The sequence below is a fragment of the Cynocephalus volans genome, chromosome 13, assembly GCF_027409185.1.
Source record: "Cynocephalus volans isolate mCynVol1 chromosome 13, mCynVol1.pri, whole genome shotgun sequence".
In the NCBI taxonomy this organism is placed as follows: Eukaryota; Metazoa; Chordata; class Mammalia; order Dermoptera; family Cynocephalidae; genus Cynocephalus; species Cynocephalus volans.
Genome location: NC_084472.1, coordinates 5,120,417 through 5,139,744, shown reverse-complemented (window position 1 = coordinate 5,139,744; position 19,328 = coordinate 5,120,417). Strand labels below are relative to the sequence as shown.

Here is a 19,328-nt window from a genome sequence, read left to right as displayed (position 1 = left end):
ATGGGAGGGACTGGGAGGCATGAGAAGGCAGTGAGGGGAGAGGAGAAATAAAGTGAACTGAGAAACTATTTTCTTATGTCTAATATTCCGTATATTAGTGTTTGGTGGAATTTATATTTTTATATGTAAAAATACTAGTCATAACTGACAACCACTTGTGTAAAATATGTTTTAGTACTCCTCTAACTGCAATTTAATGCCAGTATGTATTTATTTTTTTAAAAAATGGAATAACTTTTTATCGAAAATAAGCTTTGGTAAAAGCTTAAAATGAATACATACTATATTTATGCAAGTCTATAAATTGTCTCATTCATCTCTGTGTCCATCTTACATGCCCAGAATACTACTATATAATAATTTTAGTAATATTAATAATAAATTTGTCTATGACCATAAAGCTAATAACTGGCAGAACTAAGTCTTCAAACTCAAATTCCTCTGATTCCAAAATTGGTACAACCATCATGCTGTTACTTCTGAGTATATGAAAGGCATTAAATAGAGGCAAGATAAACTGTACAAACATCCAGTAAAATGATACCATATTTGTGATCCTTCCATAAGCTTTCAAATGAATACCTTCTACTTCTATCTTTATTTTATGACTGAGCGTATTTTTTGTTGTTGGCAGCTGGCCAGTACAGGGATCCAAACCTGTGATCTTGGTGTAACCAGCACCACACTTTCCCAAGTGAGCAACTGGCCAGCCGATGATTGAGTGTATTGAGAAAACAACTCTGCCACAAAAATCTAGGCTCTGGAATAAAGTATTATTTTAAATGAGATTTACTGTTATTAATTTACATGTAAAATGCTTTGAATAAAAAAACAACCAACTGTTATATGAAAACTTTAAACATACCCACCTGAGATTAAAGGTGAATTTCAAATATGAACTTGTTATTTATCTATTCTTTATTTGATTCTGAGATATTCACATCTCAGGTACAATATCTTGATTTACATATCCCATAAAAAATAAGTCAGATAAAAATGCCTCATGACTACTAACACAGTAGGGAAAGAAAGGTAAAAATAACATGCCTTGACTACTTTAAATGACTATAAACTAGTGAACTTGGATTAGATTTTCTATCTCCATAATAATAAATATAAATAACATTTTTAAAGATCATAAGGCTGCAATATCATATAAAGTATGATGCTGAATATTTCATTTAAAATAAATGTTTAATGTGGTAACCTTGTTTCAAATGTTAAGTACTTTTAAAGCTAATATTTATCAAGTGCTCACTCTGTGCCAGTCAATATTCCATGCGCATTCACATATTAACTCATTTAACCTTTACCACATCTCCATAAGGTATGTACTGTAATTCCTATTTTACAGATGTGGAACCTGAGCACATACAGGCTAACTAATGTGTCCAAGATTAGAGAGCCAGGGATCAAACCTATGTAGTCTAGGAGTGCTAAAATCTGGGCTCTTTAGATTAATATAGCCATTTAAAAGAGCTAAGTGAAAAAATTTATTACATATAAGTTAATTTCCATTGTCAAAATCCCTACAATGTCAGAAGATTTTTTTTAATGTAAATACTCAACCAGAATTAAAATTTTTTTTGTCTTTTTCGTGACCGGTAAGGGGATTGCAGCCCTTGGTGTGGTGACGCCCGCACCGCGCTCAGCCAGTGAGCGCACCAGCCAGTCCTATATAGGATCCGAACCCGCGGCGGGAGCGGCGCTGCGCTCCCAGCGCTGCACTCTCCGGAGTGCGCCACGGGGCCGGCCCAAATATCTTTTTAACACTAAGAATACTAAGAAAAAACTGTCTTTCCATTTGGAATGGTGTTTGTTTACATGCCATTTTTATTCAGATATGGGCTAGTGCATAACAAAGTCCTAAGGTACACTTTAGTGATCTTTATTTACTGTTTTTGTTTCATTTATTTTTAAAATAAAATTTATTGTTCTTTTATTATAAAAGTAAATCACTTCATGCTCCTAGAAAACCAGGAATTACAGAGATTACTAAAGAGAATAAAAGCCACACATAAAATAATGCCCCTCCAGCTATATTCCTTATAGCTTTTAAGAGTATTACATTTGCTTTTATTTGAATTTAAGTAACTTAGAAATAATACAGCACACAAAACTTCTCAGGTCCATCCGTCCTGGCCTTTCTAAGTAACCTGATCTGCCACTGTCATTTCAGAAAGCACGCTTATACTCCATGAGTGGCCCCAAATCAGGCCATGTTTTAGCTGGCTTCATATTTGGCCATGGTATGTTCATATAGTTTATTTTCCCTGGAGTTTTTGCCTTTTTTCTTGTTCATCGGAACAGACAAAATGCCTTCATATCATCAACAGCATGACACAGTAAATTTTCAGAATCTAATTCACACAATGTGTGTACTGGGATTTACTGTTTTCTTGATAACATTCTTCATAAGTTTTCTGATACTGAGTTCTAAAGTATGCCAACTTCTCACTGCTGTCATTCTAAAATTTGTTATCAAAATCCTGTTAGTATTCTTATCTTCCTTTTAGTCTTGGCACTGAAAAGTAATATATTTGAATAACTTTTTCAGAAAGGGAAAAGAAAGTATGTTCAAAGATGTTTTTCTTTAGCCCCTACACCTCGGTGATAGTTGTTTGGAAATGGAATCCTAGGTTTAAAATATTTTTTTTTTTAGAATGTTGCAACTACAGCCCCACCTATCTTCTAAAAATACGTTAAGAATGAGAAACCTGACACCAATCTTTTTCCTTTGCAGGTAATATGTTTCCCTCTGCTTTTGGGAGCTTATAGGATTTTTAAAAACCTTTATCCTTGAAGTTGTGAACAGAGGTGTGGGTTTTTTTTTCCCCCTCTTTTCTTCCGTTAAAAAAAAAATTACCCTTTGGTCTAAAAACATGTTTTTCTTTAGTTAAGGGACACTTCCTTTAACTAAAAAAATTTTTTCTTCCCAGAATTTGCTTTTTGTAAGATAATGTATGTATGTATATATGCATATTTTTTTGTGTGTGTGTATTTTACCATTTTCCTCATATTTCCAACGTCTTTGTTTTCTGTTTGTTTCATGTTGCCCCTTTCCTCTTAGATCTCTAATTAGATCTTCAGCAATGTCCAGTCTATTTTTTAGCGCTTTGTAGAATATTTACTTTAGTAATCATATATATATTGAGTTCCAAAAGCTTTCTTGGTCTCTGATTACTTTTTCACAGAAGCTTTTTGTTGTTATGATTGGTGGATCAATTGCCCTCTGTACTCTCCAGGGATACTGAGAACCTACTCTTCTGCTTCCTACATTATTTACGTTTTCCAGGATCAATTGTTCTGGTTGGTCATCTTGGTCCTTCTTGTCTTTCATTTAGTTGATTTTCCTCAAATCTCTAGATTTCTTTTCACACTGTTAAAGGGAAAACTTCATGCCTTCACTTTTGTGGAGAGTCTCCTCTGAGTGAGATGCTCACTTGTAGTGAGCAATCTCCGTCTTCCTGCTGGGACTGCTCCCTGAACAAGCTGACTCTGAGTGTGAGAGATTCTCTAGGGCCTCATTGGGAGGAATGTTTTACAACTGCAGCAGCCCTCTCCTATGTCTACTTTGAGTGGTTCCTTTGTTCTGCAACAGTTCACTAACCAAAACTAATATATTTAAGAATTATATGAATGTAACTGCTATTTATTTTACCTAGCCAAAGAAGTAACATTAGAAAAATACACCTGCATTTTAGTAAACAAATCTTTACAGCTTTCATATTCTCAAATTGATTGAGAAATGTAGCTTACAGACAGGGAAATAAAATATTAGGTAATCTTATATATCTTTTAAAAATTTCCATTTCTAAGTCTCCATTCTTCAAAGTAAAGGTTATAGGTATTTTAATTCTACCCCATAGGAGAAAAGTAGTCATACATCTCTTTGGGAATACGTATGCCAGTTGGCAATTTATTTTCACCGTATTTCTATAGTAACAGATACTGGTAAGAGAATTATAGTTAAGAGTTTGGGGGTGAGGTGGGGAGGGAAGAGAACATAATCAATAGCTGAAAATACTAAGTCTAAAAGCAAAATCTACATAAGAAATAAAATCAAGTACAACAGCACTCTACTCCCTCAGTCATCATACAATGCCTTTCTACTTAATTGTCAGTAACACAGACACTGATTCTACAGAGAATAAATAAATCAAGATTTTTTCCCTCTGAAAATAGAACTGATATCACTACAAAAATTTTGATGTCACTAAAGGAAACTGACAAAATCACCCAGTTTCAGCTATTCCATCATAAATATATATATTACATGAAGGTCCTTTTAACCATGACTAGATAAAACATTTTTCTGCAGACAGGATGATACAGCTAAGGCTGAACTCATTTAAATGTATACATGCATAATTAATATTTTTAAACCACAGGTGTTTTTTTAGGGTTCTGCCCAAATGTGCCCTTTATAGAAAGTTTTAGTCTTAAATATTCAGCCATATCTCACTACTATAATTATATGACAGACTCACTTTAAGTTGCTAGGCACTGGAAGAAACTCAGATTTTAAGGTAAATCATCAGGCTAACATTTTTAACAAAAAAGCCTACCTACAATTGGTATTTGCAATAAATAACTGTACATTTCTTTTGGCAAATACACTTGAAGTTTTTTTAACTACTATATTTACATGAACTTCAAGGAGAAGTATTTTAGCAGACTATTATTTCATGTAACATAAAATTTAAAGACATTAATATGCAGCCATCCAGAGAACACTGCAGCTGCAACCACAATTTCCCATTTACTTTTCTGATATACATATGAGCAAGCCAAACATATAGAACGTACGTAATTTTTATAGACACTGCTAAAGAGTGGATTTTTACAGTGTATGGTAATTTAGGTATTCATAATTTCTTTCCTTTCTTCCTCTACTTAAAATCTTTTTTTTTTCTAAAAAACATTCCATCTGAAAAAAAATTCTTAGGTTTTGAAACTAGATTGATATAATTAATCCACCTAAAACACACTATAAAATCTGTATTGATTTAAAGTACTGACTTTCAAATCAAAGAACTGCACAGGTTTTGTCTGCTTAAGATATGTAGAAGCAAGTTGGTAATATTTACATAAAAAGTTCAAAACTTAAAATTCAGAACTCTGTGAAGTACACCATATGTTACAAAGCAGAGGAGAAAAAGTAAAGCATGCAAAACACTATAATGAAATTTCTTTTAATTGATCAACAAGTGGTCATTAAATAAAAGAATACCTCATTGCCTATCATGCTGTATGCTCAGCCCTGTGCACATAATAGATACCTTAAGTGCCTGTTTCATTTCTTCTAAAGCTCCGATATCACGGGAGAAGGTACTGAACACCAAATATGGTGCTTGCTGCTGCTCAGCAACTTCAGAAATAGGCTTAATCAAGGAGGTTGCTAACAGCCCTGGTTAAATAAAATAAGGTTCTTGGGTTATAAATCGTGTAATTTTCTATACTAGGACTAATCCCTATTACCTGACAAATACAATGGAAGTTATTAAAACATGACATTTGGAAAGAAGAAAAAAAATACTATTTACATTTTAACTTTACATGTTAAGTGGAGAAATCTTTAATTCTGGTTATATTAATATGCAAACTCATTTACTCTATAAAATTCTCTATCATGTCTAAATTCCTAATGATCAAATATGTTCGTATATATTCAGACACTAAAATCACCCTGTGTAACCTCTTCCCATAGTCTTTACACTTTGAAGGTTAAAAAGGTTCACTTTAAAACTTCCTAATGTGATGCTTCCTATTTACGGTTAAACTGTTAACATCACATAATTCATCTGATAAAAAGTTCTTGGACATTTTAACTTTAAATAATTGTTTTTCTTGATCTCTTGATTTATTAACTGTTACAACTCCCTATAAGCATGTACCAATAGTAGTATTTCCATAGTTCCTGAACTATTAAACTGAGGAAATGAGTTTCATAAATTATGACAATATACCTAAAATAGTACAATTTACTATTTTAACCCTGAGAAAATGAGGCTTCAAAATACTGGCCATTTTGTGTATTTTACCACACAAAGATACACTCAGTAAACACCAGTGGGTAACAATATATCACTGCCTTTTCAAGAGTCTCCTAATCTGTCTTATGGTAGACTGTAAAAATACCTTGTCTATTTATCAGATGGAGCATTTCCTTGGTTAAGTTGAAGCATGCAAGTGAGGAAAGTTTATAGCAGCTGCTTAATAAACAAGGCCAGATTACTGTCAAAGTAAAATTTAAAAAACAGGTGAATAGCTTTTTTCACAATGACTGGCATTTTAAACTTTGTCCACTGGGCACTCTATTTAAGTAATAAAACCAGTGTCTGGCAAGTTTTAAACAAAATCTCTATTTTGGCAATTAGTGTGTGTCAGAAAGTACGGTAGGGGTGGCACTATGTGACACACAATTACCTACTTCTCTGTTACCATAATTATGGTTTATGAGCAAGACCTGGCTCTCTGAATATGTCTGAGTTCTCAGCGTGGTAGCAATAAGCTATTATTTGTAGCAAACTCTATTATTAGGTAGAATTTCTGTACAGGAAGGGAATGTTGAAAAAGGGCATAAGTTAGAAGGGAAAAAAAGACTAAAAAATTATGCAAATTTAAAAGTGCCAGGCACTTATATACAAATAAGCTGTATTAACCAGGACATGTATTCCTGCAACAATATCATGTCTGATATTCATGGCATAAAACTACTACTCAAAATATGGTTCATTATACTGAGGCAGTCTGTAAATTGTTTATTAGTGGTCCATAACTGAAATAAGGAGCTTTCACCAAAAACAGAAGTCAATTACATCACTAAGCACCCAGTTTATTTCAGCTGACATCTTTTTCAGAGCATTATTTTCCCTTTTGATGAAGGAAGCAGTACACTGGTTTACACTGTGGCACAAGCTCCTTATCTTGAGGACTGGTAACATTTTGTAGAATGGCTACTCTGATTAGCACTGGCATAAGGCACAATGACTAATGGAATAAACCAGACACAGAATGCTACATATATGACACCTTTTAATTACTCCAAATTGATGAAGTTCTGAAATTCATAGTCTTAATTATTCTCTAACTTGGCAACACTTAAAGTGCATCTGTCACATGGATGACATGCTGTACCAGATGGACAACAACACTACCAGGACTCACACATACGAACATCTATGGGCAGTTGAATTAATTCATTAAATATTAATACATTCTAAATTTAGTTTGAATAAAGTTTGATAAAGTTAAGTCTAACAAGGACCTCATGTAAATTAAGCAATAAAATTTGGGTATTTTCATCAGTCTTTTTCAGTAACTCCAAAATCTCTGTACGATACTTACTGATGAATTTTGCATCATTTCTTGAGGGACTTTGATCAAGTAATAACTCAGGTACATTCACCATGTGGAAAATAAATATTCAGAAAAATCAATACACAGCTGATGAACACAGGAAAAAAATCAAGATCAGTAAAAATCAAAAGGTTCTAAAAGATGTTTTCCACTCTAATTAAACATGTAAGTTCAAATAAAATGTCTTTCTTCTGTGGGGAAAATTTGTTGAAGCACTACTTTCTAATGAAAAGTTTATATAGAAAGTTGATAAACAAAAGCTGCTTTTTACAGCTAGTTTTCTGAAGAGACCAAAATTAAAGAGTTGGTGGCCATAATAAACAGAATTAACATACCATATAAAAATTTATCTTCTTTCCAAATCCTATTCTGACGGAAGCCAATGCAATATCAGCTATTAAATCCTGATTCCACACAGATGTTCAAAGGACTTTCTGCTTGTAACTGGTAAATGGATTTGTATTTTGAAAGCAGAAATTGACAGTGGTTAATGGATGATTATGTTAATATCTCCATTTTCTTAATCATCTCTATCCCCAATGCTTAAACAATGCCTAACACATAATGGGTGCTTAAAAATAGTTGTTGAATAACTGAGCTGAAGGAAAAGGAGGAACAGGACTTTAGGATGACTCCCAAGTATATGACTTTTATATAAAGATGAATAATGTTATCGCTAATTAGGAGAAACAAGAAGAGGAGTGCAAATGGGGAGAAATGAAATTCTATTTGGGTATGCTGATTTTTGAGATTTCTGTGAGGAAACTAAGTGGTAATATGAACACTGCTAAATAGGTGAATTTGAAGCTTTAGGGAAAGATGTGGGATAGAAAGATACATTTGAAAGTCCTCACCATATAAATAAATGGTAGTTAAAACTGTGAGTATATGTAAAATTTATTTGGGAGAATGTATAACAGGAGAAAATGGTCTAGAAAGTAACATCTTTAGAAAACCAACATTACAGTGTATGGGAGGGAAACAAGGAAGACATGAAGATACGATGCTAGAAGGAAACTGAGAAGAAACAGTCTGGGAAACTGGATGAAAGCCGAAGACAATTATGTCCCAGAAACCAAGGCAAGAGAATTTTAGGAAGAATTTTAGGTTAACACTCAAATTCTACAGAGTGTGAAAGGACAAGGATAAAGTACAGCTAAGGGTTCTGGCAGTGATATCAAGTATGATCTTAGTAAAAGTAGGTTCCATGGAGTCAGCCTACAGCGTATTTTAAGAAGCTTAGTTGTGAAGGGAAGGGCACAGAGGATGCAGGGCAAGAGAAAATTTTGTTGAGTCTTGTATTATTTATATGAACAAAAATATTACTACATTATTGTGCCCAGCTCTACTTCTACCTCCTTTCCCTCCACCCAAATCATCACCTCTGCTACTACCCCCTGAAACACATACCTAATCATCAGCCTGAAACACATCCTTCCAGATTTTGTTCCATGCTTATAAAATTATACACCAAATATACGTATAAATGCAAACATACAGATTTTTAAAACAGAGTTCATTTTACAAAAATGAGATATAATTATTCATCTTGGTTTTATCTAACAACAGTATCTTATAAAAATCTCTCCAGGTAACCACACCTCAAAGTACAGCATTGATATGTTTTTTCATGGTTGTATAATATTCCACAGTGTGGCTATACCTTGATTTATTCAGCCAATCCCTTAGTGATGGTTATGCAATTTTTTTTTTTTTTTTCCACTAAAAAGAGTGCTGTAAGAAACATGGGATACTCTCAGAAATGTGACTGCTAGATCAAGAAGCATAGTATTTTTAAGAATGTTTTTGTGATGGTAAATTTTGAATTTACACAAAACCAGACTGTTATGGAGATATTCCATTTTAGCTCCAATAACTACCAATCTTTGGTCAATTCGCACCTCCATTCACCCCATCTCTGTATCATTTTGAAGCAGATCCCATTCATTCTATCATTTTGTTCATAAGTATTCAGTATGTATCTCTAAAATGATAAGGGCTCTTTGTATTTGGTTAGCTGTTTCTAGACTGTTTTTCACAAAGATGGTAACAATTCACATACCTCCTTTTTTATCCCTTCCCCTATTAGGTAACCACTTTAAAAAGTTGTTGGTTTATTCTTCCATTATTTCTTTTTAAAATATGTGGGAAAACATACATTGACACGTTTTTTAAATCTTTAAATATCTGTAATTATCTTTCTTTTACCCTGATAGGTGAGTAACATCTTGGCAAGTACAGGATTCTTATGTTGCAGCTCTTTTCTCTTAGCAGTCTGTCCTCTACTGTTGCAAACTATTAGTCCAATGAAATCTGACAGTGTTTCTTTGTAGGTAACTTGTTACATTCAGAGCTAAGGAATTACATATGTCTAGGGGTATGTATGTGTGTTTTCATCAATAGCTCACTGTGCTACCTAACTGACAGACTCAGGATTTTTTCTGATCAGAAAAATTTTCTTCTGTTATTTGTATGATTATTGCCTAGTTTCCATCTATTGTTTTCTCCTTTTTAAAATTCCTATAAATATCTATTATTCACATGTTAGCTCTGTCAGCTTCCCTGTGTTCTAAGTCTAGGTCTTCTCATACTTTCCCAGTCCTAATGATGGACTAATTCAGCCGACAGGTTCAGCTGTTCCTCGGATTTAGAGAGGATGGAGAGTCCTGGCATAATCCCCAAGGTCCACTCATCTACCCAATTCAACAGATGTTTACTGAGCAATACCTACGTGTCAAACACTTAAGGAGCTTGTATTGCTACTGAAGGGTGAGTAGGTGAAAACAGATACTAAAAGCAAAGTCACCACCTTTATGATTTTGCCTATACATTTAGCTCCATTCGTTAACATTATTACTTCCTTCAAATACTAATATGTCAGTTCTGTACCAATGTTGTATATTTTTTCTCTTTATGCACACCCTGCCCCATTCCATTCCTATTAGTCCCACTTTTGGATGAGTTACAGTTTAATGAAAGCCCTTGTCATTTCCTAAGTGAAACTATCACTATTGCTCGTTTCTCAAAATGATGAAATACATATCAGACTTTTCCCCTTAACATATCATCTTAAGAATTTCTTAGTATTAAAAAAATGAGTTTACAAATATCCTAGATCTTACATGTGCCATTTACCTTAAATGAGTTTTATATAAAATTCTCCCAGAGAAGAATAAGTCATCTACCAAATACATGCTTAATTTTTTAGTCTTGCCCATTTTAAATGGTTGATATACCTTTTAAGTAATTTATACTTTTTCCCTACAGGTTCTCCTTTTTCTTTTCCTTGTAATTTATCTGTTAAAGAACCAAAGCAGTTTGGATTTCCCACAATCTGGATTTTGCTAATTGCATACTCTCAGTGCAGCTCAACGTGCTCTTCTGACCTTGGCATTTCCTGTAAATTGGGAGCTGGATCCTGAGGTCTGGAGAGACTAAGGTTTGATCTCTTTGACAAGGCCATAGTTGGGAGCATAGTGTGTTCTTTTATTAGTGGACAAGAAACATTTTCTTTCTCCCTTTTTATTTAATGGTAGCAATTGTTGATGCTCAGTGCTTAGATATATTAAATAATTGGGGGTTGCAAAATAGTCATATCTAAACTTTTTTCACTTTTTTAGCTGCATTAGTCTTATAAAGGCACTTTTCCTTACCTGCAATGAGGTTACCCAGTGACAGAGTAGAAACGGGAAAGGCAAGGTTTTTTCTCTTTATTTGCCTACCTTTTTAAAGACAACAAACTGATTCTCTATCCTCTTATGAAGAATTAATTTTAAAAATTAACATTACAAACTCATGAATTTAAACATATTTGAGGGGTTTCAAACCTTTGCAATTAATACCCTTATTGAAGTTCATATTATCCCATCTTTGGCCAGTGGGAATCCACGCTAAGTTGTCTCCTAAGGCCTTTTGACAAGACCTTCTATTATTATAGCTTCCTTGAAATATGAAATGAAAATACATTCCAAGCTCATTTTATATGTTTTCTGTCTTGACTTAGAATCATCTTTTACTAAACCTTGGTTTTCCTTTAGTAGAAAACATTTTAAGATCATAATCTGGAAACTAGGAATGATAATTGCTTCTGTATTAGTCACTGCTTTTCAGTCTTTTTAATAGAACAAGAAAATTTTATGTGTTTGTGTATATATTTGATTTTATTTGGAAATAATTTCAAACTCAAAGAAAGTTATAAAAATAGAATATACTAAATACTATATATTTGCTTATTCTTAATGTTTTTCCCCTGGCTTTATAATTTGCTCTATTTATGTGTGTGTATAATATATACACATTAAAAAAAATTATATGAAGGTAAATTATATACATCATGGCCCTATACCCATATATATATATATATATATCAGTGAATATTTCTCAAGAAATAAATATTTCTGAAGATACAATGATATTCCTATGTCACCACTGTGCAGTTGACAACCATATAAATTTATATTGATACAACACTAATCCACTGTCCATATTCCTTGTTAAATGGTCTAATAATGCCCTTTATAATAATTCTTGCCCTCCTGGATAGGATCTAGTCTAGAAGCAGGTATGGCCTTTAATTATTACCTCTTTAGAGAGTATGGAATATTTCTACTGCTTTTGTTGGTCTCTCACAACACTGTGATTTCTTTTTTGGGGGGTGGCTAGCCAGTACAGGGATTGAACCCTGGGCCTTGGTGTTACCAACACCGTACTCTAACCACGTGAACTAACTGGCCAGCCCTGACATTGTAATTTCTTAATCTTTTATAACATGACATTGGATTTAAAAAAAAAAAAAAATAGAACATTCCTCAAAATTATGCATTCCCAACTGGAATACTACAAAAATGATATTATATCCTTTTCAGGGTATCACATCCAGAGGCACATAATGTGCATCTCTCCTTCTTTTGATGATGTTAATTTTGATCACACAGTCTAGGTGCTACTGGGCTTGTCTACTATGTAATCACCGGTTTTGACTTTTCTCCCCCCTTCTCTTCTAATGTGAAAAGGCCATGTAAATACTTGCTCCTCATCAAAAATTCCCTCTAGATCTATCAACCATTAGTGATTCTTACCTAATCATTTTTCCCATATATGTAAAACGATCAGTGGAAGGGGCGGGAATTGACTAGGAAGGGGCATAATGGAACTTTCTGGAGTGATAGAGATATTCTGTATCTTGATGGGATTGGATTACACAGGATTAGGCATTTCTCAAAACTCACAGAATGTTATATTTCAGAATTAAAATTTCATTTCATATACTGATAAATTATAAATTATAAATTTCAAAATATTAACATTTACCAAAAAATATATATATAAATATTGAACTCTAGATAATGAAATGCATGCTGAAGTTCTTAAGGATGTCTGCAACTTTTTATGAAATGCATCAAAAAAATGATAAAATAGATATGTGATAATATAATGAAGGAAACAGAACAAAATGTTAACGACTGCAAAATATAGTTGGTGGGCACAGGGTGTTTGTTTACTGTACAATTCTTTGAACTTGACTACATGTCTGAATATTTTCATAGTAAAATATTAGGATTTTAAAAAACAGTTCTGTAAATGGTTATGTTATAAGGAGCACAAATAGTAAATGGGTAATTATAATTTGGGATAATTTTCCCCTGCTAGCATCATAACTGAATTTTGAAAGTGGTTAAGATTGTTGACAGAAGTTAAGATGGAAAACCAGTAGATGGCTAAAAGGTGGTTCTGGTGATGATGAAAATACGGATATCAAAATACATGTAAATGGTTTTTAAAAAAACATTTCATAAGAAAGTAGGGAAATACCAGTATTTCTAAATTAATGAATATGTAATTTCAAATGTGTATATTTAAATTAATAAATACTTTAAGGAGATGTTTATTTTATCTATATCCCTATATAGTTTACTCATTGAAGTCTGCCACAAAATTTTTTTCTTATTTTTTAATTCTTACTGGGGGAAATGTAGATTACCTTATATTTTGGTATATACAGTATATGAAAGACACTCTACCATATCATTAGAAATAATTACTAACACTATTTTAAATGGCTGCACAAGATGCATATACTTTTAAAATTATTTTTCTGCCTTTTTTTGGGCACTTAGGTCTTTCTAACTTTTCATTATTATAAGTGCTGCTATGTTAATAGCTTTACATATATATTGTCAGCATATCTGGTTACAACTTCACAAATTTTTCATACATATTAACAGATTGTTTCCCAGAAAGCACTCTCAACAAGTGTATGATGGCAGTTTCACTGTAAGCTGCCCAACAATCACATACTATTTTAGAAGAATCTACCAGTTTCATAGGACAGTTTTTATTGAGCTCTTCTGTATGCTAGGCCCTTTATTACACTGGAGACTGCTCTGTCATTTCTATTTGTAGGCCTACTTTCTCAGAGTGCTGACTTGGAAAAAGAAGGAAGAAGCTGTTTATGCTGTTATATGTTTAGACCAGGGAGAACAGCACAGCAACTTAACTATGCCTCTCTCTGTCTCCCAGTCTTTCTCTTTTCACCTCCCTCTCTCTGGCCTTCTTCTGCAGCCCCTTCTCTTGGTGTCACCCTCCCTCTGCTCTCTCTGTGTATGTCTGTGTGTATTTATCTTTTAAGTTTAAAATTTTGTTGGTAAGATCTACATACAGTAGTCTGTAAAAGTCTGAAAAAAATCTTTTGCACTTCTATGGCTCAATCTGTTTATTTACGCTCCGCTGATGTCTATGAATTTCCACTCATTTTTATTGATCAGATTTGCTAAACCTTTGTCTATATAGTTGATCTTGTCAAACAAGCAATTCATGGTTTCATTATGCTTATTTTGTTTAGAAATATTAGAAAATCTGTTTTCTTATACAATACTTATAAAATTTGTTTTCTAATCATTAAACTTTGCACTGTATTAATATCTTTCCTTTCTCTCTGGATCTGTTTTTTCTTCCTTTTCCTGATTTTTTCAGTAAGTTCTTATTTTCATTCTTACTGAATTTAATGATAATAGCTATGAGCTTTTGCCAAACATAGCACAACTTTGGCCTCATCCTGTAAGTACTAATGGTTATGTATACAAAGTCTACAATTTTGAAACTTTCTTAGTAAAGGATTGTATATGCTGGAAAAACTGTTAAAGTTACCGAGTATTATTGGTGTTTCTGTCAAATCTGCCTTATATTTCTAACAATTCTTCCTTTATATATTTTGACAGTGTTTTTGAGTGTTTAAGAGGACAATACAATTTTGTCTTTGTGTTGTATTATATGCTCTTTATTATTACAAAATTATCCTCTTTTTGCCATGGAATATTTTCTGACTTCTTTCTCTAGTGTTAATACTTTAAGTCTTGCTTTTTTGTCTTCAAAAGTGTTCTTTAACTGATTTTTTTCGAACTATCACAGAAAAGTGGTTATCATATACCCTTCCGTATTTGAAACATTAATTCACTTTTACTGTCATCTCCCCTTCTCAAATGTTAGTTTAATCTGGTATTTGAATTCCAGATTGCTATTAGTTTTTTCACTTTCCTCTTTAAGCGTGATCTGATATTCGCAGTCAATTTGACAATAGTTACCACAGTGATTTATCTCTTTTGCAGTCAGTGCTCACTGCCAGATCTTTTCCTCCATGACTTCCTTATTCTTTTGTCATAATTTGGCATGATCTCTTTATCAGGTAGAGTATATTCACAATTCCTGTTCAGCAAGCCAATAAGGATGTTATATTCAGAAAGTGTGTTCTTTCAGTTGCCTTTCCACATGAAAGATACTTAATGGCATTATATAAAATTAAAGGGTAGGAAGTCTCTGCCCCCAAACTATAGATGTTTTCTATTGCCTCTTGGCAATGGCTGAGATTAAATGAGCATGGTTTGGTTTTTATTCTCTCAAGTGTAATGTAATATAAAAGTAGCATTACCTAATTGCTTATAGGAATCCTTTAAAATTTTGAGAGGACATGGTCATTTATAAGACTGACAAAATTATTTTTAATTGACTTTTGCCTAAGTATAGTGAATCCTTCCAATCTGTATAGAGGAGAATTTCTTCAATACTGAAGATTTTTTGTTATATTTCTGTTTGTTTTCTTTTTTTTAACTTCAAATATGCCAAAAGTTTTCTGAAGTATTCTTTTGGATATTTCTTTTTAAAAATTGTGTTTATAAAGGAATTGCCTCTATCCTGCAGCAATGACCAGAGTTCAACCAACATAATCACAAAAGTAAAAAAATGCAAAGATGACTCATTAATACCAGGAAAAGACATGCAGGTTGGTTAGTAACTCTGTAATTTATAATAGAATGAAAAGAAGTTAAGAGTAGCAGTGATGGTAGCTATGCATGGGACAGGTTCTGCAGTAGGCCTGAATGTAATAAATAGTTTAGCAATTTATGGAAAAAAAATCATAAAATAGGGCAATAGCACTATGACTCCATTCACACAACATTTGTAGCAAATACCTACTAGGTTACTAACTTCACCATTCTTAGCTAGCTAGCTAAGTGTTATTCCAATAACAGCTAGCTAGTACTATTCTAAGGTACTCAAACATTTTATGTATTATAAATCAATCCAGAATGTTCCATCAAATACCATGTTAAACAGTTGAATGTAGATTATCTCAAACGAACCTGTGTAACTTTCATCATCATCAGATAAAGGCACCTCTCTTTTTAGCAGCAACTCCAACTCCTCTGTTTCCGCTACATCCACTGGACGCTCCCCATGTTTATTAGCTTGGAATGGATTTCCACCATGTCGAAGTAAGAGTTTCACGATCTGCAACATTAAACAGTAGTTCCTTCATCATATCATTTCAACTATTCTCTTGATAACTCTCATAATACCCTTAAAGTGTTACCTCATCTACTCCACATCCATTCCTCATAGTGTCTACTCTAAATTATTAACCTCTTCAAGTTCCATCTTCCTTGACTCAAAAAAACAAAGAAATTTCCTTCTTAAAATTTAAACTGGGCTATTTTAGCACTTTTTTTTTTTAAGCACATCTCAATGTTTTTCTTCCTGTTTCATCATAAAGTCAACAGATGTTTATTGAATATTTATTAAAAAGTATTGTTTCAATTTCTGCTAATAAATCCACAAACAAGAATAATAAGCTCCCAGGCCTTTTGAAATGTACACTTTAAGGAGTCTCAAAGAAAGTATTTCCCGTTTATTTAAGGCTGATACCACTACCAATGCTCTTAATCTTACTCTCTTTCCCATCTACCCCAAAATTTTAACTACCATTAGCTTGTGTGGATTTACTTAGAATGAATGAAGCCTAAATTTCAAGGCCCTCCACTTTCATGAGCCCCTTACAAGTCCCTCTATTGAATTTTGTATTCATCGCTTATAAGGCTTTTCTATTTTCCCACCAAATTATGTTTCAGTCTCCATAAAACCAGGATGTGCCCAGTTAGTCATCGTTTCATTTTGTTTTTTCTTCTTATCCTCTTCCTTTCTATATTTTTAACCTCTTTTTGATTGGGTCCTTTCTAGAAATCAGTCCTTCCAGTTCATGTCTTTTTTACCTTAAAAAAAAGGATGGCAATAAAGAAATAAAACACAAACAAGAAACTTTGTTCAAACCTATATCCCCCTCCTTTAGCTACATCTTTCTTTTCTTCTCAGTCAAGCTCCTGATAAGATGTTTATCATTGTAGCCTTGATTTTTTTAAATTGGCCTTTCACTCTTTTAAGTACACTCCCCTCAGTGCTATGAAATGGCTCTTCTAAGATCTGTAAAGATCTAAACCAGTGTTGGTTTCCCTGTGGCTCTGTCCTTGATCGACTTTCTCATGCTCTAGAAAACATCATCTCTTTGGAGATCTCACTCACTCTGAATGCGATGACAATCATACAATTAATTCATTCATTTTCATTCTCTTGCTTGCTCTCTTCTCAGCCCTTTCTTGAGCTCCAAACCCAAATATTCAAATGCTCATTGGATACATCCAACTGAATATACGTGTATTTTAATACAAAAGCCTGAAACCAACAGGACCCAAATGAAGTTCATTGAACTTGTACCCTTACCTTTTACGTATTTCCATTCTCAGTGACTGGCACCAAAATCTGTCACTAAAGCCTTCTAGAAATCTGGGAGTCATCACTGACTCTTGTTTTTCACTCATACTCTACATCAAAGAGGTGGCCAAGTGTTATTAACTCTGCTTCCTTACCATCTCTTCTTGTTCTGATCTTCTATCTATTTCCATTAACACTGGGGTATCCCATCATACAAAAAATTATATTATAATGTATTAGCACATTTCCCCTCTTATTCTAGACTATAAGCTTCATTTAGGATCATCTATTCATCTCTGTATTCTAAATACATAACTGTTTTTTGGTACTTAGAAACATGTCTTTTTAGAGACTGTTTAAATGAATAACATGAAACAGATGAATATTAACTGCATTTATCATTAAAGGAACAATTTAAAACAAAGATGCCGTAAATCAGTTATTTCTAACAAATTAAAGTATTTAAGAACAATGAGGATTCACAATGAATTAAATAATGAAAAATTTTTCTAGAGTATCGCTGTATAAAATTTGAAATGTAAGAATGAATAAAGAAAACAAATTACTCATGGTCCCGCCTAACTGCAAAAAATTAATAAACAGAGGAGAATAAAATATTATCAAATTACACATGCTTATGATTTTAAAAGATCAACCAGCTTTCCAAAGCTATTGATGGAGAACAACTGTCCGATATTTATCTCCATATCCCAGTCATCTACCAGGGTGGGAGAGGTGCAATCATTTTGCTGTATAGGGTTGGAGAGGGGATATGAGGGTCAAAGACTTTAATCCAATCCTCTTGTTTCCAGTCCTATCTTAACAAGTGCTTCCAGAGGTAACTGGTGCCATCAATTCCTGAGTTTTAGTTTTTCGGAATTCTGTGCTGTAGTTTTTCTGGGATTCTGGGATTTGGTTTCAATTTTCTTATCTCTCCTAAATAAAAGGTGGGCGAATTACGGCCTCTGGGCCAAATCTTATCTTCCAGCTAAGAATAGTTTTTATATTTTTAAAGGATTTGTAAAAGAGGAGGAGGAAAAAAGAAGGGAGGGAGGATGGAGGAGGAGGAAGCGCAGGCGGAGGCGGAAGCCTACAAAGCCTAAAATATATTTACTATTTGGCTCTTTATAGAAAAAGTTTGCCAAATCCTGTTCTAGGTCAGTAACCGCTCATTCGCCTAATTCCCATCTTCTGAACTACTGGTTTTCTGTTTCTTTCTTCTTTGTCCTTGTGGGTCTATGTCTTTTAAAATCTCCTCTTACTGTCAAATTTCGGGGTTTGAGAAAATAACTGAAGTAAAAAACTGTCAGTCATTATAAATAATACTGTAGTAAACAGCCTTTTATTTATTTATTTTTTGGCAGCTGGCTGGTATGAAGATCCAAACCTTTGATCTTTGCTGAACATCTTTATGAATCGTAATTCTTCCATTTTTAGGTTTATTTCCTTAGACTAGAGCCCTAGAATGAGAAGACAGAATAAGGGATCTTGATACCGCTGAAAGCTTTCTACCCTCACCAGGCAGGAATCAACAAATATTTATTACATGCCTATGATAACTTAGGTATGGTTGGTTCATTCAAACTTGTTACAAAATCTCTGACAGCTGGCCGGTTAGCTCAGCTGGTTAGAGAGGGCTGTTATAACACCAGGGTCAGGGGTTAATATCCCTGTACTGGACTGCCACCAAAAAAGCCCCAAGAAAACCACATTAAAATGGTAAATTAAAAAAAACAAACTCTAACACAAATAATCAAAAATTTATTTATCATCCTCATGTGCAGATAATTACTTATTTTAAAAAGTATTTAGGCTGGTTGGTTGGCTCAGTTGGTTAGAGCATGGTAGTTGTAACGCCAAGGTCAAAGAGTTCGGGGATCCCTGTACAGGCCAGCCACCAATAAATAAATAAATAAATAAATAATTAA

General features: G+C 33.4%; 1 protein-coding gene across 6 annotated transcripts in view; it reads right to left on the bottom strand.

The window, feature by feature from the left end:
* ANKRD12 (ankyrin repeat domain 12) overlaps positions 1–19,328 on the bottom strand; it is a 134,254-nt gene that overhangs the window by 30,486 nt on the left and 84,440 nt on the right. For all 6 annotated transcript variants that reach the window (XM_063076866.1, XM_063076867.1, XM_063076868.1 and 3 more), the window contains one exon: positions 15,999–16,146. In XM_063076866.1, coding sequence (XP_062932936.1) covers positions 15,999–16,146 — 148 coding nt within the window. The remainder of the gene's footprint in view (positions 1–15,998; positions 16,147–19,328) is intronic.